The sequence below is a fragment of the Schistocerca serialis genome, chromosome 1 (genome assembly GCF_023864345.2).
Source record: "Schistocerca serialis cubense isolate TAMUIC-IGC-003099 chromosome 1, iqSchSeri2.2, whole genome shotgun sequence".
Classification (NCBI taxonomy): domain Eukaryota; kingdom Metazoa; phylum Arthropoda; class Insecta; order Orthoptera; family Acrididae; genus Schistocerca; species Schistocerca serialis.
In genome coordinates, this window is record NC_064638.1 from 240,968,742 (window position 1) to 240,994,801 (window position 26,060).

At 40.1% G+C, this 26,060-nt stretch overlaps 1 protein-coding gene across 1 annotated transcript in view; it reads right to left on the reverse strand.

The window, feature by feature from the left end:
* LOC126463248 (inter-alpha-trypsin inhibitor heavy chain H4-like) overlaps window positions 1-26,060 on the reverse strand; it is a 170,187-nt gene that overhangs the window by 74,852 nt on the left and 69,275 nt on the right. The window contains exon 8 of the mRNA XM_050096144.1: window positions 23,784-23,931. Coding sequence (XP_049952101.1) covers window positions 23,784-23,931 — 148 coding nt within the window. The remainder of the gene's footprint in view (window positions 1-23,783; window positions 23,932-26,060) is intronic.

The window sequence follows — 26,060 nt, forward strand, 5'->3', positions numbered from 1 at the left end:
GAAATTCAGATTAAATATGATTTATGATTGTATGCCTTAGGAGCATAAATGTTCCCTAGTAAATGACTAAAGGCGTTTTGAGCCATTTGTTTAACGATTTTATGACAGTTAAGTAACCGCGAGAGTAATACTGAAAAAGTTCTGTTAACTTTGTTCCAGCAACATACTGAAGGATAAAATGTATATATCCCCATTTCATTGTGACCCACCCTTAGATTTTAAGTGAACAGAGTCTGAGGCACTCTTTTTGTTTGTTCTACAGGACAAACCAGATAATGGCAGCCTGGTAGCTGCGTGAAAGCGTGGAGTGACCTGGACACAACTCACAGTGACCCCTCCCCTTTCCCCCATGTAATTTAGAGAGAACGTGAAGGACGCACACCATAGCAACTTCCCCTCCTCTACCCTTGTGAATGGAAGTGTAGGACGCCAGCCAAAGCGGCTACAACCACGTGTGTAAAAATTATTTGTGAACTTTTTCTTTCAGGTTTAGAAAAGACTGTTAAGAGATAATCATCTGTTTATGTGTCATGTTATTTTCTTTGAATTTGTGTATGTAAAAATGTATTTAATGTAGTTAAGATTTTCATAATTTTTCACTTTATATGTGTTTGTTTGTCTAAGGCAATATGTATGCCCAAAATATTTCGTTGACTTTGCTTAAAATTTTGAGTAATGACATTGGTTAAAAGGCAGTGAATATGCCTACAATTTAAATAATTAATGTAGGTAATCAGTTTTCTTTAATGTTTCTACCGGTTTATATTTCAATTTTGATTTTTCATAGGGAGTTAAACTGTACTCTTGCTTCCCTTTTTGTAATTAAATTTTTTTTTTCATTCATTAACATTCATAAACAAAAAATTTAAGTAGAGGGTGATGTAGGGAAGCAGCCTACTCACGCTGTTGTAAATTCACATCAGTTTCCATTGTGTGCCAGCCAGTCTGCTGTAACTAGCTCTGACGTCATAAATGTTGCGCAATACCTTAAAAATCAAGCAAATGAACTAAAACTTTTCTAGCAGGTCAGAAATAATACTAAATTAATGTGTGTTAAATATCAGTTCGATAACTTCAGCCATTTCCGAGATTTGGACGTTTTTCTGGAAAAATCATTGGCGCAACAGAACAGAGCTAGAGACTTCAAAATTTATATTTAGATTCATCTTTCATAATGATTTAATAAAAACAGTACTTTGGATTTCACAAATTAAGACTTTAGTGGAAATTCATGATTTTCTGGTTTTCGTCTCAAAACTGAAGGAAGCAAGATAGATTAAGTAGGCTAGTAAATAAGGCTAGGATGTTTAGATTTAAATAGGTTGGAGGTCCGCTATGATTATGAAAATATGTAAAGTTTCTTTTTAATACCTATAAAATTATAGCGATAGCGGATCTCAACAGGGCCAGTTCAGAGCTCATCTAGTGCGTGCAGGGCAATTAAATTAATTCTCTCGCCTAAAGTATTTAACTTAGCCACGTTAAAATTTTATTATCAATACTTACCTGCGTGCTGAATGCACGTTTAAATTAAGAGCTTCCGCGGCCATCAGCCAAAGAAGCTATAAATTATTATGTAACTTGAAGTGGTGCGTTACTAGCCCAGCGGCTAGTCGAGAGAGCCGGAAAGATCAGGCGATCCCTCAGCCGTCCGCACCGCGGCTTTATATATAAGAACACTGCGCGAGGAAGCAAGGCCCCAGTTCTCTCCAGACACTGAATGACACGCCATCTGTGTCGGTAGTCGCGTCGCATCAGTGTATCTGCTACAAACAGCCTCGGGTGCCGTATTAAGTTACTAGAGATACGCGGAACTATGAAAACATTTTATGTGAAGTGTTAATTCTGGAATGATTTTCATTATCTAGCTTCAGTTTGCGTAGTGTCGTATTTTTCACGTGCCGTCGCGGGACAGACATTCTACCAAAAATTTAGCGTGGCGTTTGATGAAATATTTTCATCAAATTATGGCGAGCATTTCTTTTTAACATTTGATTCGGACATTTATAGTTGCATCAGCGCATTAGACTCTGAACTGTTCTGTTAGTTAGGTTGTAGGGATACTTGTGGTTTTTATTAGTGAATTTCAGAATATACTCAACTATTTTGGAAAACCGTTTTTGATTAGAAATCCCGGACAATCTCCTAATTCCTCAGAGCTATAAGCTGCAGCTATAATAACATTCTCAGGGAAAGTGGGCACTAGGATATCTATTTACTGGCTCCAAGTTTTATTAAATCACTTTCTGGGGGTCACGGAGTAAATAGAGAGCCAGTGTTGAGAACGGCAAAAGACAGCAGTAACAACATTCTAAAAGCTAGAAACTGATTCGACACGCAAGAGTTTATACAGTAGATTAATTTTACAAAACTCATCCGCCGCCCCACAACACTGGTAATATAATGCCATCTGATACGTTTCACATAGTAATTTGCGTGTGCCACGACCAATCATGATAACAATGACAATTCTTTAACACCAATCCAGTCTCTTTTAAAAAAAAATTGCGTTCTCTCACTATAAAAATTTTTCTTTTTGGATTCGGGCAAATTTTTAAGAATGGTGCACATCTTCTTTACCTTTCTCTCACCATAGTATTGAGGATATTCTATGAATAGTAAATTTTGTTACGAGTATATTTTAGACATTCCCTTGCTAATTTTTGATATCCACAAAATGTGGTGACATTTTACACCAATGCTCATAAATTAAGGATAATTGCAGAATGTGGTGCCACACAACGTGGCACTACACAAAACTGGCGCTAATAGCATAGGCACATAGGGAACACACGCAACACAGATCTGTAAGTCCACGGTATTGGTGATAAGTTGAGAAAACCGCCACTGTTTCCTGCGCATGTACCCCGACATCAGTATGGGAGATGATCACTGTGCGCAAGTACACAGGCCGCATAACGGGTTGGCATACTCTGGATCAAGTGGTCGAGAAGCTGCTGGATTATTGCCTCTCATTATTGTACCAGTAATTGTCGGAGTTCCTAAAGTGTCGTAGGGGTTAGAAGACGTGCAGCGATACGACGACCGATAGCATCCCAGACGTGCTTGATGGGGTTTAGGTCTGGAGAACAGGTAGGCCACTCGATTCGCCTGATAGCTTCTGTTTCAGGGTACTCCTCCACGATGGCAGCTCGGTGGGGCCGTGCGTTATCACCCATCAGTAGGAAGGTGGGATCCACTGCACCCCTGAATAGGCGGACATACTGGTGCAAAATGACGTCCCGACACACCTGACCTGTTACAGTTCCTCTGTCAAAGACATGTAGGGGTGCACGTGCACCCCACACCATCAAATAACGACCTCCATACAGGTCCCTTTCAAGGACATTAAGGGCTTGGTATCTGGTTCCTGGTTCACGCCAGATGAAAACCCGGCGAGAATCACTATTTAGACTATACCTGGTCCGTGAACATAACCTGGGACCGCTGTTCGAATGACCATGTACTCTGTTCTTGACACCCAGCTTTACGGGCTCTCCTGTGACCAGGGGTCAGTGGAATACACCTTGCAGGTCTGAGGCGAATAAATCATGTCTGTTAAGTCGTGTGTAGACTGTATGTTTGGAGACAGCTGTTCCAGTGGCTGCGGTAAGGTCCAGAGCAAGGCTACCTGCAGTACTCCGTGTCCGTCTGCGGGCACTGATGGTGAGATATCGGTCTTCTTGTGGTGTTGTACACTGTGGCTGTCCCGTACTGTAACGTCTGGACACGTTTCCTGTCTGCTGAAATCGTTTCCATAATCTTGAGATCACACTTTGTTGCACACGGAGGGCCCATGCTACGACCTGCTGTGTTTGACCAGTCTCCAGTCGCCCTAGTATTCTACTCCTCATAACGTCATAAATATGTGTTCTTTGAGCCATTTTTAACACACAGTCACCATTAGCATGTCTGAAAACGTCTGCACACTTACTCACTGCACCGTACTCTGAGAGCGCGGTGGCGCAGTGGCTAGCACACTGGACTCGCATTCGGGAGGACGACGGTTCAATCCCGCGTCCGGCCATCCTGATTTAGGTTTTTCGTGATTTCCCTAAATCGCTCCAGGCAAATGCCGGGATGGTTCCTTTGAAAGGGCACAGCTGACTTCCTTCCCCGTCCTTCCCTAATCCGATGAGACCGATGACCTCCCTGTCTGGTCTCCTTCCCCAAAACAACCAACCAACCGTACTCTGACATGCACCAACACACCTCTGCCTAAGTGGACTGCTGCCAGCGCCACCGTGCGACGACCACAGGTCAAATGCGCCGCATGGTCATACCCTGGGGTGATTTAAACCCGCAAACCGCCCACCAGAGCGTTGTTTCACCAAGTATCAGCACTATCCTTAATTTATGAGCATGAGTGTGCTTCGCTTTTCACCGTGTAGGTTCATCTGACGGTGCTATAAGCGGAGTTCTTCCTAACATCATACCAGATGATGATGATGATGATAATTGTAGCAATACCCATCGCTCGAGCAATTACTCGTACATTTATTGATGGGTGCTCTTCAACATGATGTAGTATGGCCTTTCCCAATTGGAGTATGAAGCGTCTCCTTTGAGCACCACAGTCACGCCTGTTGATGTTGAAAATATCCCTTTCTCGAAGCTGTTGCGTAACTGTGATGAAAAGAGTATGCGATTCAGTCGGACGTTGTGGATAACCATCTTGATAAAGGTGACGAGCAGTTCTTCCATTACCGTGAACTTCCCGTACAGAACGAACATGTCGGTGTATTCAGCAGACGTGTACCTAACCATGTTTCTCTAAGACTCAAACACACGCAAATATGGCTCGAACCAGATCTGAAAGGTAGGATAGACGTGAAATGACATCATCCTATCCGACGTACTACCCTACTGTTTACCTTCATGTATGTTTCCGGACATGAGCTCCGAATAAAAATATTGCCTACCCAAATTTCATTCAAAATAACATCATTTTATTCTAATAACTATTTGCATGAAAATGCACAAAAAATTTAAATTTCTTGCCAGAATGGTAAAATGAAACAAAAAATTAAATAATTTTTATTTCTACAGGGTTTAAAAAGGCATTTCGTATGCCTGTGTCAGATTTTAATTTATTTTCACACTGCCAGTAACTAAAATTGTGATTCAATATTTGTTATTTAAGTTATTCACTTGCTAGTAAATAAGGAATTCTAAAAAGTAAACAAGTATTAAACGCCCAATCCATGATTACAGTCTGATGACTGTACTTGCTGACCTACTGAAGAATTTGTAATTTAATTTCAAAAGTGCTAGAAATCTTTCAATTTGGAAGGCTTGTATTTTACAGTTTTTCTGAGAATTACATGTTATTCCTTTAGGAAATCGGTGTCCAGTGTGTGATCTTCATATCAAGAAAATCGGAGAGGGCAAGTCTGCAATGTCCCCTTGTTAGTCATATTCCAGTGCTCCTGACAAATGAGGCTAAGCAGTGAGCGAGGTTGCGCTCAACAGGCACACGCTCTGGCTAGCTGGAGGTGGTGTTAACATCAGAAACGGGCCTGGAAAGATCTGACTGAAACAATAAACTAATTATTTCCCACCGAAACTGAATGTTTGGTGTTTTTTCGTGATTCAATCCCTTTTGACTTTGACACTTTACCCTGTTTCGTTTTCTGGAGATTATTGCTGGGAGTTACTAGAAACCAACTCAAGGCAGTTTAATGACTGGTTGGATCCGTTTGTCTTTCTTGAAGTAACTGAATTTGTACAGGGTATTTATTAATGGCATGGGAGAAATCACAATTCTAGCCGAGTCTCGCACGTAAAATCGGGGATGGTGACCATTCCTTGGACTGATTTAAAAGTGTATTAGCAGAGAGGGATAATTGTGGTCCACCAATAAATGTTTGCAAGTATACCTGCAGAGCAATACGTTGTTGCATCTGTCTCGCAACCTACACATGCCAGTCGCTATGAAATACTCTCAGTCGATTTAAAAAAAAACTATTTGGTAAATAACATCGATTTTTTGCGTCTTATACCTTCAAATATTCACCAAGGTTGTAGGTCATACATTGCAGTCTATGAAATGCACCTTTGCTCTTTTTTTTTTTTTTCGTCAGTCTTCTGATTGTTGCTTTGATGCGGCCCGCCACGAATTCCTCTCCTGTGCTAACCTCTTCATCTCAGAGTAGCATTTGCAACCTACGTCCTCAATTATTTGCTGGGTGTATTCCAATCTCTGTCTTCCTCTTCACCTTTTTCTCTCTACAGCCCCCTCTAGTGCCATGAAAGTCATTCCCTCATGTCTTAACAGATGTCCTATCATCCTGTCCCTTCTCCTTGTCCACGTGTTCTTTTCCCCTCCGATTCTGCGCAGAACCTCCTCATTCCTTGCCTTATCAGTCTACCTAATTTTCAACATTCGTCTGTAGCACCACATCTCAAATGCTACAACTCTCTTCTGTTTCCCCACAGTCCATGTTTCACTACCATACAATTACGTGCTCCAGATATACATTCTCAGAAATCTGCTCCTCAAATTGAGGCCGATATTTGATATTAGTAGACTTGTCTTGGACAGGAATGCCCTTTTTGCCATTGCTAGTCTGCTTTTGATGTCCTCCTTGCTCCGTCCGTCATTGGTTATTTTACTGACTAGGTAGCAGAATTCCTTAACTTCATCTACTTCGTGACCATCAATCCTGATGTTAAATTTCTCGCTGTTCTCATTTCTAATACTTCTCATTATCTTCGTCGTTCTTCGATTTACTCTCAATCCATACTCTATACTCATTAGACTGTTCATTCCGTTCAGCAGATCATGTAATTCTTCTTCGCTTTCACTCAAGACAGCAATGTCATCAGCGTATCGTGTCATTGATATTCTTTCACCTTGTATTTTAATTCCACTCCTGAACGTTTCTTTTATTTCCATCATTGCTTCCTCGATGTATATTGAACAGTAGGTGCAAAAGGCTATGTCCTTGTCTTACACCCTTTTCAATACGAGCACTTCGTTCTTGGTCGTTCACTCTTATTATTCCCTCTTGGCTGATGTACTTATAGTATATGACCCCTCTCTCCCTATAGCTTACCCCAACTTTTTTTTCAGAATTTCGAATATCTTGCACCAGTTTACACTGTCGAACGTTTTTTCTAGGTCGACAAATCCTACAAATGTGTCTTGATTTTTCTTTAGTATTGCTTCCATTATTAACCGCAACGTGAGAATTGCCTCTCTAGTGCCTTTACCTTTCCTAAAGCCAAACTGGTCGTCATCTTGCACATCTTCAATTTTTTTTCCATTCTTCTGTATATTATTCTTGTAAGCAACTTGGATGCCTGCGTGCATTAAGCTGATTGTGCGATAATCCTTGTCAGCTCTTGCCGTCTTCGGAACTGTGTGGATGATGCTTTTCCGAAAGTCAGATGGTCATGTCGCCAGACTCATACACTCTACACACCAACGTGAATAGTCGTTTTGTTGTCACTTCCCCCAGTGATTTTAGAAATTCTGATGGAATGATATATATCCCTTCTGCCTTATTTGATCTTAAGTTCTCCAAAGCTCTTTTGAGTTCTGATTCTAATACTGGATCCCCTATCTCTCCTTCTGTTATATCATACAAATCTTCCTCCTCATAGAGGCTTTCAAAGAATTGTTTCCATCTATCCGGTCTCTCCTCTGTATTTAACAGTGGACTTCCAGTTGTACTCTTAATGTTAACACTCTTGCTTTTAATGTCACCGAAGGTTGTTTTGACTTTGCTGTATGGTGAGTCTGTCCTTCCGACAACCATTTCTTTTTCGATCTCTTCAAATTTTTCCTGTAGCCATTTCGTCTTAGCTTCCCTGCACTTCCTGTTTATTTCATTCCTCAGTGACTTGTATTTTTCTATTCGTGAATTTCCCGGAACATTTTTGTACTTCCTCCTTTCATCGATGAACTGAAGTATTTCTTCTGTTACCCATGATTTGTCAGCAGTTACCTTCTTTGTACCTATGTTTCCCTTCCCAACTTCTGTGATGGCAGTTTTAGAGATGTTCATTCCTCTTCAACCATACTGCCTACTGAGCTATTCCGTATTGCTGTATCTATAGCCTTAGAGAACTTCAACCGTATCTCGTCATTCCTTAGTACTTTCGTATCCCACTTCTTTGCGCATTGATTCTTCCTGACTAATGTCTTAAACTTCATCCTACTCTTCGTCACTACTATATTTTGATCTGAATCTGTATCTGCACTTGGATACACCTTACAGTCCAGTGTCTGATTTCGGAAACTCGGTCTAACCATGAGGTAATCTGAGATCTTCCCGTATCACCCGACCTTTCCCAGTATACCTCCTCCTCTTGTGATTCTTGAACAGAGTGTTCGCTATTGCTAGCTGAAACTTGTTATAGAACTCAATTAGTCTTTCTCCTCCCTCATTCCTTGTCCCAAGCCAATATTCTCCTGTAACATTTTCTTTTACTGATTCCCGTATAGCTGCATTCCACTCCCCCATGACTATTATATTTTCATCCCCCTTTACATACTGTATTACCCTTTCAATATCCTCATACATTTTATCTCTTTATCTTCAGCTTACAACGTCGGCATCGTTGACGGTGTTGGTTTGCTGTCGATTCTGACTAAAACAATCTTGTCACTGAACTGTTCACAGTAACACACTCTCTGCCCTACCTTCATAATCATAACGAATTCTACTCGCGTTATACCATTCGCTGCTGCTGTTGGTATTACCCTATACTCACCTGACCAGAAATCCTTTTCTTCTTTCCTCTTCACTTCACTGACCCCTACTATTTCCAGATTGAGCCTTTGCATTTCCCTTTTCACATTTTTTTAGTTTCTCTACCACATTCAATGTACCTAACATATCGAAACTGTATTGCAAGCTGAGAGCAGAATAATATCTGTTTCCATTCTCGAGATAATGATTTGTATGTCAGACGAAAAGTCGCACGCAGTGTGCACTGTAATGTTCACGTGCAATGTGAATGATATAGTGATAACAGGTCTCATCAAGGTTTTTGCAAATTACAGAACACAAAGACGCAATTATCTTGTTGTATGATTAACACCCAAAATTTTATACGTCAAGTAACAAGAGGTACCTGTAGTTTGTTTTGCTGTAGCGATACACATTTTTAAAAGCATTTAGTATCTAGTTCATCCAGTCAAAAAGAGTATTCAATAAAATTTTCTCGGTTTTCAAGCTACATCAAGTCGAATTAAATATTAAAGATTTCGATGGCTATTTCCATCAGTGAAACATCACTGACTGTCAGTGACGACGATGGCGAAAATAGCCACTGCAACTCGAGTGTTTTATTCGAATTGACGCGGCTTGAATACTGAGACGATTTTATTCAAGCACGCTACAGCGAAAAACTAGAAGGACAACGAAGAGCACTGTGGTATGGGACATGTTAATACACAAAAAAAGATGCACAACTAAGTAGTTATGTAAATTGGTCAAAAGTTGATATTCATACAGGTATCGACAGAAAATGCAAAACTGAAAACTTCGGAGCCCTATGGATAAATATGTGACGCTGCAGCGCAGTTTCTCCACACAATGGGCAAGGATAGTAAACAAGCGATATGTCGATACCAGAACAAAAAGTATCTGCGAATTTCATGCCGTGGCTTAGTTGAATAGTAACTTCGCAGACAGGCGCGAAAACAATATATGCATTTAAAAGAGGACGAGTAATCGGGTTCAAGGAAGCCGGTTAGAGTAATCGGCGAATCGGTCGACATTTCAATACCGTCGATGTCACTATTCGACGATATTGGCAGGGATGGGCGAACCGTTGAAAGGTGGCTACACTGAGCCACAGCGCCAGAGATTGCGCCAAAGAGTATTATTCAGCCGCCTCCACTGGCAGTTCTTGTCGAGAAGTCGTAGTAGGCAGTGCTTATCGAGAAGTCGTGGTGGAGAGTGCTTGTTGAGATGTAGCAGTGGTGAGTCGTTGTTGAGAAGTTCCCTTGGAGAGTGCTTGTTCAGGTGCTGACATATTGTTTTGATGGGCTAGACACCAGATATTGTTGGATTGGGGATCCTGTAATGATCAGAGTGTGCTTTTTGTCAATATATATGAAGGTAAAAAATTCCTTTTTTTTATTATTTCAATGTCTTAAACAATAATGCCTCTTGGTCACAGGTTCAGTCAACAAAGCATCTGGCTTGTGTTCTTGTATTAGACTGTATTTCTGGTTTCCATGGGCAATTATAGTATTTCTGTTTATTTTTTTTATTTACTTCAGTATAATTGGTATTTAAAGCATCTTGTCGTATTGAGGAAGAACCGTGCCACATGTGTACGTTGAATCACACTTCCACACACAGAACAGCTACACTTGTGTTTTGTTGTTTCGTAGGTTTTATAGTTGCTGGGGACTTAATTAATTAATTGTGTTAACGGAAATTTCGTTTCATTCTTTGTTGTTGTTCTATGCAGTCATATTGCGTACAAATACCAGTCAGGGCCAACCGTTTACGAGACTGCGTAGCCGGACATACAGTGACAAAAAAATTAAAATTATTTGCATAATATTTAATTAAGCCCCCATGCACGTGGCGACCGCTGCTTCGGATATCGTCCCTTGGAATTCTTCTGATTGTAAAAATAGCAGACAGTAGTATTGTTGTAGTAATTTGTAGTTTAGTAATTGTAGTCTATATTGCATGTGTAGATTTGGTAATTGTCATTCTTCTAATGGTATTTTTTGCAGAATTTAATTTTTGTTGTCTTGTATACGGGTTTGACAATTTTGTGCAGTTATGAAGATTTCAATTGTTCGTTAATCGTGTTTGAGGGAAGCATTTCGTATGAATGGTATTGTTGGAGATAAAGTCTCATTGTGTATAATTTTCGTATAGTGACGAGTTTTGTATGTTTTGTAAATGATTACGCGATCAATGAAAAAGGCAAAAATGATGAACAGTGAGAATGACGAAATTGTTAACATGGCGAACTCGCCAACACAGGAGAATAGTATGATGAATAATGAAGCAGAAAGCAATTTAGTGAGTCGGGAAAATAGTCCGGAACCAGTTCAAAATTTTTCACAATCAAAAAATTTTCAGAATACGAGATTAACGACAGAAGGTATGGAGCAGTTGATGAGTGCAATATTAAATTTGGGATCTGAATTAAAAACAGTGGGATCACAGATACGATCTGAATTTAAAACAGAAATAGGAAGAATTAAAACGAAGATGGAAACTTTGACAACACGATTAGACTCACGAATAGGGACATGTTTCAAAAATACGAAAGATGAATCAAAGAAAGAAATTAGAGAAGAAGTACAACCGATTTTGAATGCTCATAATAATAGTTTAATTTCAATAGTAATTAGACAAGAGGAACAGGACAGAGAACAGAAAGAAAGAGATCGCGTGACAGTACAAAAATTTTCAGAGCTAAATTTACAACGTGCACACGATAAGGAAGAAATACTTGAAAGAATCGAAGAATCCGTACCAAATGACATAATAAATAACCTAACACAACAGTATGAACAATTAACTACTAAATGTGTCAATGCTGAAACCCGAGTCGCAACACTTACGAAAGATGTATATAAACAGAAAGAACAAATAGGTGACTTATCGGAAAGAGTTGAGGAGATTGCAGATAAATTGACAAGTCTTAGTTTAAATGGGGACAGAGATTCAGATGATACAGCTCCATTGCCATTTTCAGAAACCGAAGAGTAACAGATCATAAATAAGCATGTTGAAAATCAGGGAAAATTTAATGATCGCGTTAAAACGGAATTTGAGGCATTACAAAAGCAAGTCAAACAAATTGAAGGCGAAATCGTAGGAAAAGACAGCAGAAGAAATTTAGAATCACAGATAGCAGAGGGCTTTGAAGACAATTATTTGTTTCATTTACGAGATCCAACAAGAGAGCGCCAGGCGCACGAACTTGACAATAATCGACATTCGGACTGGGACAGACGTGGTAGGTCTTTGTCGCCACGAGGAGAAAACTTTGACTATAAACACTTTTTAACTGTTCGGAAATTTAAGATCTTTCGCAATTCTAAGAACGACATACATCCATGTTCGTGGTTAGATCAATTTATGTACGCACTTCCACCAAATTGGCCACTAAGTCACAAACTGGAATTTATGTGCGGCTATTAAAGTCCTCAGGGGATTCACTACACTAAGTGAATATGTGCCGTAGCGTGCACAGGGCCCTGAGCTGTAGTGGTGCTATTTCCCTTTTAGTTTTCTGCACCGCTGCCTACTCTTTTACTATTCTTTGTATCTATCAGAATAACTCTTCAACTATCAATCTATCTAGAGAGTCAGTAAACAATAACCGGATATGACTATTTTACCCAAAAGTGATTTCGGAAATTACCGTCTGGACTTACTGTATCTTCAGCAGCATTCATTCGTAGTTTAAACGAAATTTTACCTGTTTATCTTCGTGACAATATTACTTCATATGTTGACGATACTCTTATTGCTAAGCGTTCTTGGAGTGAGCACAACAAAATTTTGGATTCATTATTACGTATTTTTGCAAGAGTTGGCATTACAGTGAACTTGGAAAAATCTGAATTTGGTCGTTCTCAGGTAAAATTTCTTGGTCATATTATTTCTACAGAAGGTATTCTTCCTGATCCAGAGAAGCTAGACGCTATTCATATTTATGCTGATCCTACCACAAAACGTGATGTTCGTAGTTTCCTTGGTGTCTGTAATTTTCTTAGACGCTTTGTTAAATTGGACGATTTGACCACACCTCGTTTATGTGAACTATCTGGAAAGAAATCTAATTGGTGTTGGGATGAGGAAGCTCAATCAGAATTTGAACAACTTTGTGATGCTTTAGTTGCTGCTCCACTTCTTTCACATCCGGATTCATCTAAAGATTTTTGTTTGGCGACGGACTCATCATACAAAGGCCTAGGTGCACATTTATTTCAAGAGATAGAAGATAACGGCGTTGTAGTGCAGAAAACTATTGCCGATCTGTTCTTGCCAAATGCAAATTATGTCAAAAGGCTAAGCCGCCAACTATTTCTCACAGAGCACCGTTATTTCCTATCATTCCAGCGAAATTAAAGGACATGGCTGCAGTCGATTTGTTTGGTCCAGTGGTTCGTTCTACTAATGGTTTTGCGTACATTTTGGTAGCAGTGGAATTGACATAAAAATATGTGTGTTTTACACCTTTACGCAAAGCAACAGCCCGTTCAGTATCTAATGCTTTCATCAAACATTTTCTTAAAGAAGTGGGTCATGTTAATAAGGTTATATCAGATAATGGATCACAATTTCGTTCTAAAATTTGGCTTCATACTCTACGGCGTCGTAAGATTAAACCAATTTTCATTTCACTTTTTCACCCTCAATCTAATGCTTCAGAGAGATGGATGAAGGAAATCAATAAATTGTGTCGACTTTATTGTCATCAGAATCACAGAACTTGGGATCAGTATCTTCATATTTTTCAATAAATTCTGAATGAACTCCCTAATGATTCAACTTCTTTACCGCCTATATTGATATTAAAAAAATAAAGCACCGACAAATCGCATTTCTGAAATCGTTCCTTTTCCGCCTTCACGAAAACTGCGGCATTCTGAAGTTGTCAACCTGGCTCTACGAAATATTGCATCTGCGGCTGCTAGAAGAGAGAAATCAGCTAAACGTTCTGGTCGTTTAAAAACCTTGTCAGTTGGTCAAAAGGTGTTAATTAAGTCCCATCGTTTGTCTCACAAAGGAAAAGGCTTGTGTCGCAAATTTTTTCTGCTTAATAACGGTCCATATAGGATTCGCAAAATTATTCATGATAACACTGTCGAAGTAGAAACTCTTAAATCTCGACGCACTAAGGGAATACATCATATATCTAACGTTATAATTTTTGTGGAATGACATACTTTTGCGAAACTAACAGTTATACGTAAACACACGGAGAATACAAGGATACCGCGCCGTGTTCCGGCGGCGGCACAGACTCAAAGCAACAGTCAAGTCTGCGCGCCGCACATGGCAGTCGTTGACCGCAAACAATTACTTCCTGCGTCACGCGTACCTACAGCTGATCGAGCGCTCAGTGCGAATGCACTGACAGCCGTAAACAAATACACAGTCTAATTTCTCTGATTAAATTCAGTATAAAGCTATAGTGACTTGGTAAATTATGTTATTAACGTTCAGAATTTTTCAGGATACGGGTGTATAAAATATTTAAGAACTTCAGGTAAATTCTGTGTGCGTTCGAGGTTAAGAAGACTTGCCATCGAGAAAATTTCAGGAAGAATGTCATTTCGAAGAAGAAAGTAATAAACTAAAAAGGTAACTATTAATTGAATTTATTTTGCAGGTAACATATTTCTACTTAGGTACGTACTTTAGACGTAATTTGCTTCTCGCGATTACGTGATTTATACTTTGTGCTAATTTCATGTTCTATGATGTGCTTGCGTACAGTTGCTGATTTTGACAATGTTTTATTAATGAAAAGGGTTGTTACTCGTGTATATTATGCATCGCTTGGCGGCTATGCTTTCTCACTGATGTCACATTATTTTTTTTATGTGCCTGCTGTGCTTCTTTATTTAAATTATAATTGTCACATGATTAATTGTGCTGATATGGTTATTTATACTTTGTGATTTATCTGCTTGCGCCTTCATGTTTACTTATTAAGATTACATATGAACATTTATTTGCTTATGCTGATATGATGCTAATGACCTGTTTATTATGTAAGATATATATTTGCTGCTTGCGCATGGATTGCATATTTACACATTTCTGCTTTGTTGTCATAACTACTCTTTAATTTGGTATATAGAAATGCTGATATACTGTGTGGAGTTTAGGTCACACTATGGTACTCATTATAGATTGTTCGCTTGGCAGAGCCTCGTTGTAGGGATTGTGCTACATCCAATTGTTGACATTGTGTTCTCTACTGGTATATTTACTCGCTATTGCATGTTTTGCTTACGCTTAGTGCCTTATATTTTAAGATAGGAAAATTAACACATGAGCTGGAGGTTTTATGGAAGCTGTATAAATTTATGCTAATAGGAAGGAAGCTAACGACATGACATACCACCATTAGGTTTAGACCATTGACAGTTATTACACTGCATTCTTCGTGAGTAATTGAAATAGCAAGTTACACTTGACACAAGAAATACTCCACATGTTTGCTTCTGTTTTGCCATGTTTCTTGAAGTGGTGTACACACTGTGAAAAATTATGATTATACATACTCCGTACTCGTACTTACTTACTGAAAGTTATTCGAACTAAAGGCTGTTAGAGGTCATGTATGCATTTCTTTTATTTAATGATGCACACGGTAACCAAAATGTATTTTATGATTCATAATGAGTAGAAGATATGGGTGAGATGGATTACACAGAGGTTGTGTGTGGACATTGTGTCTTCGAATTGTATGGGATGATGAATTGAAGTTTCCACTAGGATTTTATCTGTAATTTTTCGAGGAGAGTGACTAGAGGAAAGAGTTGTTATGGAAGTGAAATTATATTGGCGATAAGGTTTATATGTGTCGACGAATTGAAGAGGTATTATTGAGGTATTCAGATTGTGTGAGTTGATGATTATTGGAGATTTGGTGGACAAGAGGTAAGGTAAATGATATTGATGATAAGGTTTATATGTATCGACGTAAGAGGTATTATTGAAGTATTAAGATTATGTGATGCTTATGATTATAGGAGTTTTGGTGGATAAGAGGTAAAATAAGTGAGGAGCATATGTTTTTTGTTGGTCTATATGTAACAAGGAGAATGAAGATGGCAGACTAGAACACTCAAGTGGAAAGAAGATTGTCTACACACACACTTTGTTAAATCACTAAGCAGTATTTACTTTTTTTTGGAGAGAGGGAGTAATTGCATATCTTGGCACACTGACAGTTGTTCAACAACCGTATATTTGATTTGGCTTGGCAGACATTGGTCTTGACATGATGACTATGATGTTGACTAACTATTATTGACTGTTATACATTGCTGCCAGTACTACTTGATACACATGTCGAACATCAAATCTTTGACAGAATTGCATTTACACAGTTAACACTATTCAACTACACAGTAGCACTTAATGTGGATGAAAGATGAAGTGAGTGTGTTTTGCGTGTTTTCCTTTCCTAATCCCAAATAGTTGGTACCGACCTATCTCCTAAATATTATTTTACTTGTTTGTTGTGGCTTGCACTGACACCCATAAATATTATAGGTTTACTGTTATTTGTGTATTGTAATAGTTAATATGATAATTATCTGATATCATTTGTGTGTTTGTTATAAATTGTATGTTTAGTGTAAGAGCATTGATGATAATTTAGTAAAAGCAATTGTGTGTGCATTCAAACTGTTGTTCATACCTGCACCAGTTCAACATTGATGTGGGCCACTTGGAAATGTTTAATTTCTGCTGATAAACTCTGATGAACTGTCTGATTAGTGATAGTGAATATTATGGACTGTTATATGCACCTGTTCAACATTGCTGGGTGCCACTGTTGGAACTGTTTCTACTGAAATAATGTCACTTGTTGCTGTCTGCACCTGCTCAACATTGCTGGGTGCCACTGATGGAACTGCTTCTACTGAAATGATGTCACTTGTTGCTGTCTGCACCTGCTCAACATTGCCGGGTGCCACTGATGGAACTGTTTCTACTGACATAATGTCACTTGTTGGTGTTTGCACCTGTTCAACATTACTGGGTGCCACTGTTAGAACTGTTTCTACTGAAATGATGTTACTTCTTGCTGTCTGCACCTGTTTAACATTTCTGGGTGCCACTGATGGAACTGTTTCTACTGAAATAATGTCACTCGTTGGTGTCTGCACCTGTTGACCATTTCTGGGTGCTACTGCTGGAACTGTCAACTACTTGTTTATTGAACTATGGAAAGCATTTTACGTGAATATTTGTATAAACTGATTTTTTTGTGTGTTTACTGTTTATGAAATGTTATGAGGCTCTTACCGGTACATATTCGTCATTGCTGACGCTATTGATTGAATGGTTTAACCACATGATACTTGTGTAAACTATTATGTAAAATGACATGTATGAAAACATTTGTATTCCTTACTGTATTTTATATATTAGGATATGGAACGGTCAGTGCAAAGCCAAAATTTTATCTAGTTATGTGATATTTAATTATTAATATTATCTTTTATTTTTGTTTGTGTTTTTTTTTTTGCACGAATTTGGTGGTATTTTCACCACCAATGCTGGCAAAAATACCATCAAATTCTGACCCGTGGAGGGGGGGCATATGAAAGGTGGCTACACTGAGCCACAGCGCCAAAGATTGCGCCAAAGAGTATTATTCAGCCGCCTCCACTGGCAGTTCTTGTCGAGAAGTCGTAGTAGGCAGTGCTTATCGAGAAGTCGTGGTGGAGAGTGCTTGTTGAGATGTAGCAGTGGTGAGTCGTTGTTGAGAAGTTCCCATGGAGAGTGCTTGTTCAGGTGCTGACATATTGTTTTGATGGGCTAGACACCAGATATTGTTGGATTGGGGATGCTGTAATGATCAGAGTGTGCTTTTTGTCAATATATATGAAGGTAAAAAATTCCTTTTTTTTATTATTTCAATGTCTTAAACAATAATGCCTCTTGGTCACAGGTTCAGCCAACAAAGCATCTTGCTTGTGTTCTTGTATTAGACTGTATTTCTGGTTTCTATGGGCATTATAGTATTTCTTTTTATTTTTTTTAATTACTTCAATATAAATGGTATTTAAAGCATCTTGTCGTATTGAGGAAGAACCGTGCCAGATGTGTACGTTGAATCACACTTCCACACACAGAACAGCTACACTTGTGTTTTGTTGTTTCGTAGGTTTTATAGTTGCTGGGGACTTAATTAATTAATTGTGTTAACGGAAATTTCGTTTCATTCTTTGTTGTTGTTCTATGAAGTCAGATTGCGTACAAATACCAGTCAGGGCCAACCGTTTACGAGACTGCGTAACCGCCCAGACAGCTACTAAAAATTAAAAATATTTGCATTATATTTAATTAAGCCCCCATGCACCGTGTCCAAATACATACTCAAGATGGAAGCACTCGACACAGGGAGACGACGGAACGTGATGACCGAGCAATCGTCAGAAAGACACACAGAGCCCCGAATTCATTATTATGAGCGATCCGACACCCCATGCATCTGGTGCTTCAGTAACCACAAGGGCCATCAATAGGCAGCTCCCAGACAGGGTCCTGAGTAGAGTCCTGCACGACCGAGTACGCGAGCACAAAATACGAGATGGGGCGAGCACACCCTAACTGGATAGGCTGCCCGCACTAGTTCTCGTGACCGAGCATAGAAGCCGTGACCGAATACGTAGCACGTAAATTGAAACACATTACACGTGTCATAATCCGTGTGAGACTGCAGCCAGTACGGGCTTCTCATTTGTGGTGTGTCTCTCTCTGTAATCATGCAGCGCGAGGAAGCCAGTGCAATAAGACGTAAGATTGAAACCAATGTTTACACATTGAAGAAACGAGAAGTTCTAAAAAGCCAAGCATGGAGTACATTTCTGTTGGTCGTAGACGAAAACAGCACGTCTACTGGGTACGTATCGTGCATAAACAGCTCCACATTATTGTGTTACCAGTCGGGAAACACTCATTTAAAGAAGCACAGCTCCTTCAGAGATATAGGCAGTAATAAAAAATAGTATTACAGCAAAGTGTGTTGCAATGTGTGCTAAAGATCTAAGGCATTTTAATGCTGTTTCCGGTGAAGGTTTCAGAGAACTAGGCCAAGAATTAATACATCTAGGTGCGCATTATGGAGAAGTTAACGTGGTAGATGTCATGCGACATCCATCAGTAGTAATATCTAGCAAACCCCAACGTGTTCTGGCAATAAATCGCTGTCTTTAGTTTGGTTTACCCGCAGCGTTATCTGTGTGACAGCTCGAATTTAAGTTATTCGTAATTGTACTCCCTAAAAATTCAGTTGAATTTACAGCCATTAGATTTGTGTGATTTAACGTGTAACCGAAACTTAGCGGAGATGTTTTAGTGCTCAAGCTGATGACGTCACACTTCTCGTTCTTTAGAGTTAATTGCCATTTTCGCACCATATAGATATGTTCCTGATCTTCATAAATAGGCGACAATCTGAGCTGCCCAATTAGACTGTTTGCAGATTAGGCAGTCGTCTTTTAAAGTCGTCAGCTAATCAAACCAAATTTCAAAATGATTTAAACAAAATATCTATATGGTGCGAAAATGGCAATTAACTCTAAATAATGAGAAGTGTGACGTCATCAGCTTGAGCACTAAAACATCTCCGCTAAGTTTCGGTTACACGTTAAATCACACAAATCTAATGGCTGTAAATTCAACTGAATATTTAGGGATTACAATTACGAATAACTTAAATTCGAACTGTCACACAGATAACGCTGCGGGTAAAGCAAACTAAAGAGAGCGATTTATTGCCAGAACACTTAGAAAACGCAAACAGGTCTACTAAAGAGACTACTTACACCCTGCCTGTCTGCCCTTGCCGGCCAGAATGGCCGAGCGGTTCTAGGCGCTTCAGTCTGGCACCGCGCGACCGCTACGGTCGCAGGTTCGAATCCTGCCTCGGGCATGGATGTGTGTGATGGCCTTAGGTTAGTTGGTTTAAGTAGTTCTAAGGGGACTGATGACCTCAGCTGTTAAATCCCATAGTGCTCAGAGCCATTTTGTCCGCCTTTTCAGTAGTATTGCTGTACGCTGTGGTATGCGCGTCAGAGGGGACTGACGGAGGACATCGAATAAATTCAGAGAAGGGCGGCTCGTTTTTTATTATCGCCAAGTGCGGGTCAAAGTGTCACGGACATGATTCGTGAATTGGGGTGGCAATCATTAAGACAAAGGCATTCTTCGTTGTGGCAGAATCTTCTCGTAAAATTTCCGTCACTCTCTTCTCCGATTGCGAAAATGTTCTGTTGACGACAACCTCCTCAGGAGAAATGATCATCATGATAAAATAAGAGAATTCAGAGCAATACGAAAGACTTAAGGGCTCTTTTTTCCCCGGAACCGTTCGAGAGTGGAAAGGTGGAGAAATAGCTTGATGGTAGTTCGATGAACCCCTTGTCAGGCACTTAATGGCGAGTTGCTGAGAAATCATGTACATGTATATGTAGATTACCAGTTCGTATTGTATATCCTCTCTACATCTGTCTTTTCAATTATTGTCTCCTTCATGACATTCTGTTCTTAAAATTGAGGTTATATTTCAATACAAGCTGTAAGTAATTTCTTGCGTCCTGTGTTTTATTCTTGGTACCTTTATGAATTCAATGAATATATTCCAGTCAAATTTTCTAAAAGCTTCCTCAAATTTACAAATGCTGTAAACGCAGGTTTGACTTTCTTCAGTCTGTCTCCTAAGATATGTTGTAGAATCAATATTGTGTCGCTTGTGCAGATATTTGACCGGAATTTAAAATGGTTTTCAAGTTCGTTCGATTAACTCCCTCCCTCCTCTATACAATTCCGTTTTCCAGGCGTTCCTCTTTTGCTTCTATATGGCTTGGCATCCGAGTTTTTCTTTATTTAATTATCCAATAATCTGCATCTATTCTTTCCTAGCAAACTTCTATAGGCTTCCACTTTTCTACTGGCCATTATGCTTTACCAGTTTCCAGTTTCAGTGTACCTCATTCTTAGACGTATGTATTCCCTTTGCCTTGTCAATTGTATTCAATACCTCATAGGTTATCAAAAGATTTATACTGTACTTTTTTCCACTTTCACCCTCTGCCACCTTCACTATATCATCTCTTAAGACTACCCATTCGTCTTGTAGTGCATTCCTATCTCCAGTTTCAGCCAGTCATTATTTAATGCTCTCTTTGAGATTCTGAATAACTCTGCAATTTATCCAGGTCCGATCTCGATATATTAAGTGTATGATCCTTTTCTCACGATTCTTAAACCAAGTTTAGTTATGAATAAAATCGACTCGCGGCAAAAAACCATAACACGGTTACCTCTTTAAATCCTTTCCCTCACTACAGTTTTTCCTTCCCGTCCTTGTTCTACTATTAAATTTTAGTCCTCCACTAAAATTAATTTTTTTTCTCTGTTAAGGCCTCAGTTTCTTCTGTTGTCTCGTCATAGATTTTTTTCATTTTCTTCATCACCAGTGGTGTTAATAGGCATGTAAACTTATATTACTGTGGTGGGTGCTGGTTTCGTTTCTATCCTGCCTATGATGATACATCATACGTTAATGAAAGTTTGAGTAAAGACTTGAGCATAGTAGCACTGCTTCATTGACTGTTTTAATAAGTAACACTAGCTGAGTGGCTAAAATGTGTGTGGTTCATACAACAAAAATTGAAAAGCAGCTATCAGATACATAAATTCTGAACAAATACCTACCATATTAAAGCTATGCACTATTTATTGCAACCAACTGAACGCACATACTGCACATCGGAACATTAAAAGCTGTACTGTGAGTCATCGAAAATTTTTCTTCTAGAGTGGTCAGTTTTTTAAATTTTATTACTGTCTAATGAGACAGGGTACAGTTACGAATGATAAATCACCAGTTGCATTAACGGTAAACAAGGAAACATAAATAACGAAATACACACATCAAAAAAAGTTATGCATCACCTCAGTTTCGAGTGTTACGGAACCTGTACACAAAATTGGAATAGAGATTAACATAAACATCATTTCCGCCCTTCTGATTTCTCATGAAAACCGCACATTGCAAGTTGTACGGCCATACAGCGAGATCTTCAGAAGTGGTGGTTCAGATTGCTGGACACACCGGTACCTCTAATACCCGGTAGCACATCTTCTTACACTGACATATGTCTGTATTCGTCGTGGCATACTATCCACAAGTTCATCAAAGCACTGTTTGTCCAGATTGTCCCATTCCTTAACGGCGATTCGGCGTAGATCCCCCAGAGTGGTTGGTGGGTCACGTCATCCATGGAAAGACCTTTTCAATCTGTCCCAGACATGTTCGATAGGGTTCATGTCTGTAGAACATGCTGGCCACTCTACTCGAGCGAGGTCATTATCCTGAAGGAATTCGTTCACAAGATGTGGATGATGGCGGCGCGAATTGTCGTCCATGAAGACGATTACCGTGCCAATATGCTGCCTATATGGTTGCACTATCGGTCGGAGGATGGCATTCGCGTATCATACAGGCGTTACGGCGCTTTCCATGACCACCAGTGGCGTGCGTCGGCCCACATAATCCCACCTCAAAACGGCAGGGAACCTCCTCCGTACTGCACTCGCTGGACAGTGTTTCTAAGGCGTTCGTCCTGACCGAGCTGCCTATAAAACACGTCTCCAACCATTGTCTGTTTGAAGGCATATGCAACACTCATCGGTGAAGAGAACGTGATGCCAATAATGATCGGTCCGGTCGGCATGTTTATTTGGCTCATCTGTACCGCTCTGCATGGTGTCGTGGTTGCAAAGATAGACCTCTCCATGGAAGTGTGGAGTGAAGTTGCGAATCATGCAGCCTATTGCGCACAGTTTGAGACGTAACATGACGTACTGTGGCTGAACGAAAAGCATTATTCAACATGGTGGCGTTGCTGTCAGGGTTCCTCCGAGCCATAGGTAGCGGTAATGCACTGCAGTAGTAGCCCTTGGGCGGCCTGAGCGAGGCAAGTCATCGACAGTTCCTGTCTCTCTGCATCTCTTCCATGTCCGAAAAATATCGCTTTGGTTCACTCCGAGATTCCTGGACACTTCCCTTGTTGAGAGCCCTTCCTGGCACAAAGTAAAAATGAGGACGTGATGGAACCGCGGTACTGACCGCCTAGGCATGGTTGAACTACAGACAACACGAGCCGTGCACCTCCTTCCTCGTGGAATGACTGGAACTGACCGGCTGTCGGATCCCTTCGTCTAATAGGCGCTGCTCATGTATGGTTGTTTACATCTTTGGGCGGGTTTAGTGGCATCTCTGAACAGTCAAAGGGACTCTGTGTGTGATACAATATCCTCAGTCAACGACTATCTTCAGGAGTTTTGGGAACCGGGGTGATGCAAAACTTTTTTGATGTATGTATATGAAATAATATATATTTAAAAAATGAAGAACTGTGTGTCTTCTCCCAGCAATGTCTTTCATTCATATAGTCTCATGGTATTGTGAATCACATAAACTGTCACACTTGCAGCAGTCATTAACACAATATATTCGACCAACATGATCGAATTTACAATTGCCATAGCTACACGTTCTAACTCCCCATTCTGAACTATACTGTCGTGCTTACCTATGTTTGAGAGGTCAGTTGTTAACCGCGTGTCACTGATTCTCCACTCACAGCTCTGTTCCGTCTATCACTGGTTACCACTGATTGCCGTTTCGGATGGGAACGCCAATTCCGGGTGCTGCTTTGAAGCTACGGAAAGCGTTTGCTGCAGTACGCCATCGCACCGCACTCTAGTGTGAACCGACCGTAAGTGTGTGTGGAATCTGACCGGGAATGGGACTCCGCCCGACATCATGGAAGCTTTAAGGACGAGATGCAAGAATCGTTTGAGGCGAAATGAACCGTTTTTAATCATTGAAAGCTCCACGTTTGACATAGAGACAATGGGGTTTCTGTCCTGACTTTGTGTATTGTTTATTTAATGAAAAGCATGTTTTGACAAAAATTTAATAGTGAAAACACAGTAGGCGATATCTGAGAGTTAAGTGAAATTGCTTCATTGTATCCTGATTTTTGTGTGTTTGAAATTCTATACTAGACTAGTACATACCCCCATTCGCTTCAAAGGAGTCAATGCAGCTTTTGGCCTTGGCGATGTTCTCACTCGTGGCTTCGACGATAGCACTGGAGGTGAACACGGGGTCCAGAATCTCCTGGGACGTAGCTTCAAATGTGAGCGTCACATCTGGATGCCATACCTGCAACCGAGGATCACCATCTGAGTCTCACCCCCAATAAGCGTTTACAACATTCACTCATAGACCCAAAATACAGGGCTATTACAAATGATTGAAGCGATTTCATAAATTCACTGTAGCTCCATTCATTGACATATGGTCACGACACACTACAGATACGTAGAAAAACTCATAAAGTTTTGTTCGGCTGAAGTCGCACTTCAGGTTTCTGCCGCCAGAGCGCTCGAGAGCGCAGTGAGACAAAATGGCGACAGGAGCCGAGAAAGCGTATGTCGTGCTTGAAATGCACTCACATCAGTCAGCCATAACAGTGCAACGCCACTTCAGGACGAAGTTCAACAAAGATCCACCAACTGCTAACTCCATTCGGCGATGGTATGCGCAGTTTAAAGCTTCTGGATGCCTCTGTAAGGGGAAATCAACGGGTCGGCCTGCAGTGAGCGAAGAAACGGTTGAACGCGTGCAGGCAAGTTTCACGCGTAGCCGCGGAAGTCGACGAATAAAGCAAGCAGGGAGCTAAACGTACCACAGCCGACGGTTTGGAAAATCTTACGGAAAAGGCCAAAGCAGAAGCATTTCTTAAACAGGAGATTGGAAAACCGATGGATCGGTAGTGGTGGAGATCATGATCAACAATTCATGTCAATGCCTCCACGCTCTCCCAACTTAACCCCATGCGATTTCTTTCTGTGGGGTTATGTGAAAGATTCAGTGTTTAAACCTCCTTTACCAAGAAACGTGCCAGAACTGCGAGCTCGCGTCAACGATGCTTTCGAACTCATTGATGGGGACATGCTGCGCCGAGTGTGGGAGGAACTTGATTATCGGCTTGATGTCTGCCGAGTCACTAAAGGGGCACATATCGAACATTTGTGAACGCCTAAAAAAACTTTTTGAGTTTTTGTATGTGTGTGCAAAGCATTGTGAAAATATCTCAAATAATAAAGTTATTGTAGAGCTGCGAAATCGCTTCAATCATTTGTAATAACCCTGTATGTATATATTCACACATGTATAACGAGAACAAACCATAAAATAAACATCAAGAGAAGTGGAACAATGATATTGAAACGCTGTAAAATTGCTTTCGGCGATGCTGAGAGTATTATATTAGAAAGTGACAGAATAAAATCTTGGCGGAAAAATACTTGATATAAGCATAAATAAAGAGGACAGAAAATGCAGATTGTTCTTAACAAGAAAATCATTTCTGTAAAGGAGATTTTTAAATATTAAAAAGTGTTCTCTGGTGAGACTTGTATGTATTGTTCCCTGACACCGAGTAAAATTTCACGTTCAAGGTATCATTCATGCAAAACCATACCGTCGTTTGAAGTGGCACTGACTTTAGCATGGAGGACATAAATATAGATATCCCTGGCGTAGAGAAGCAACTGTAAGAGTTGAAAACGAATAAGTTGCCATGTCCAGTTGGAATCCCAGTTCAGTTTTACAATACCTTTCGACGCTGATCTCTTACTTTGCTTGCCTTTGTTGCGAATCTGCCGCCCAGGCGAAGTCGTAGGAGGTGGATAAAAGCGCAGGTGATGGGGCCCACACATTTACCAACCAGTATCCTTAATATCGGTTTGCTGCAGAATTCTTGAACATATTCTCAGAATATAATAAATGTCCTCGAGAAAGAGAAACGTCTGTTCACTAGCCCCGGATGTACGACATTTTCCGATTTCCTGTGCTTGGGCAGAAACTTTATGGTGACACTTCCCCCCCACCCGAGAGTTTGAGACAGGATGATAATGATTTTAAAAAGTCGGTTTTTCAAAAATATGTTCATTTTTAGGGCACATCTTTCTAAATAGTTTGATATACAAGACATTTTTGTTCGAGGAAATTTAAGACATTTATTTGGTCTTAAGTGTACCAAAGTGCAGTGCCGAGCGTCTTCACAAAGCATTCTTCTATCCCATGTCACTGTATTTCGCTCTATGGAATTCTACCGTGTATATCTTGTAATGGAAGCCATCAAATCTATATTTATGACGGTGGAAATTAAATTGTCCTGTGGTGTCTCTCCTGCTTCCAGTTGTCCGGTTTGACATCCAGCCCCCTCTTTAAAAAGAACTCACAATTAATACTGGGTGGGATTATTTGTGACTGGTAGAATAAGA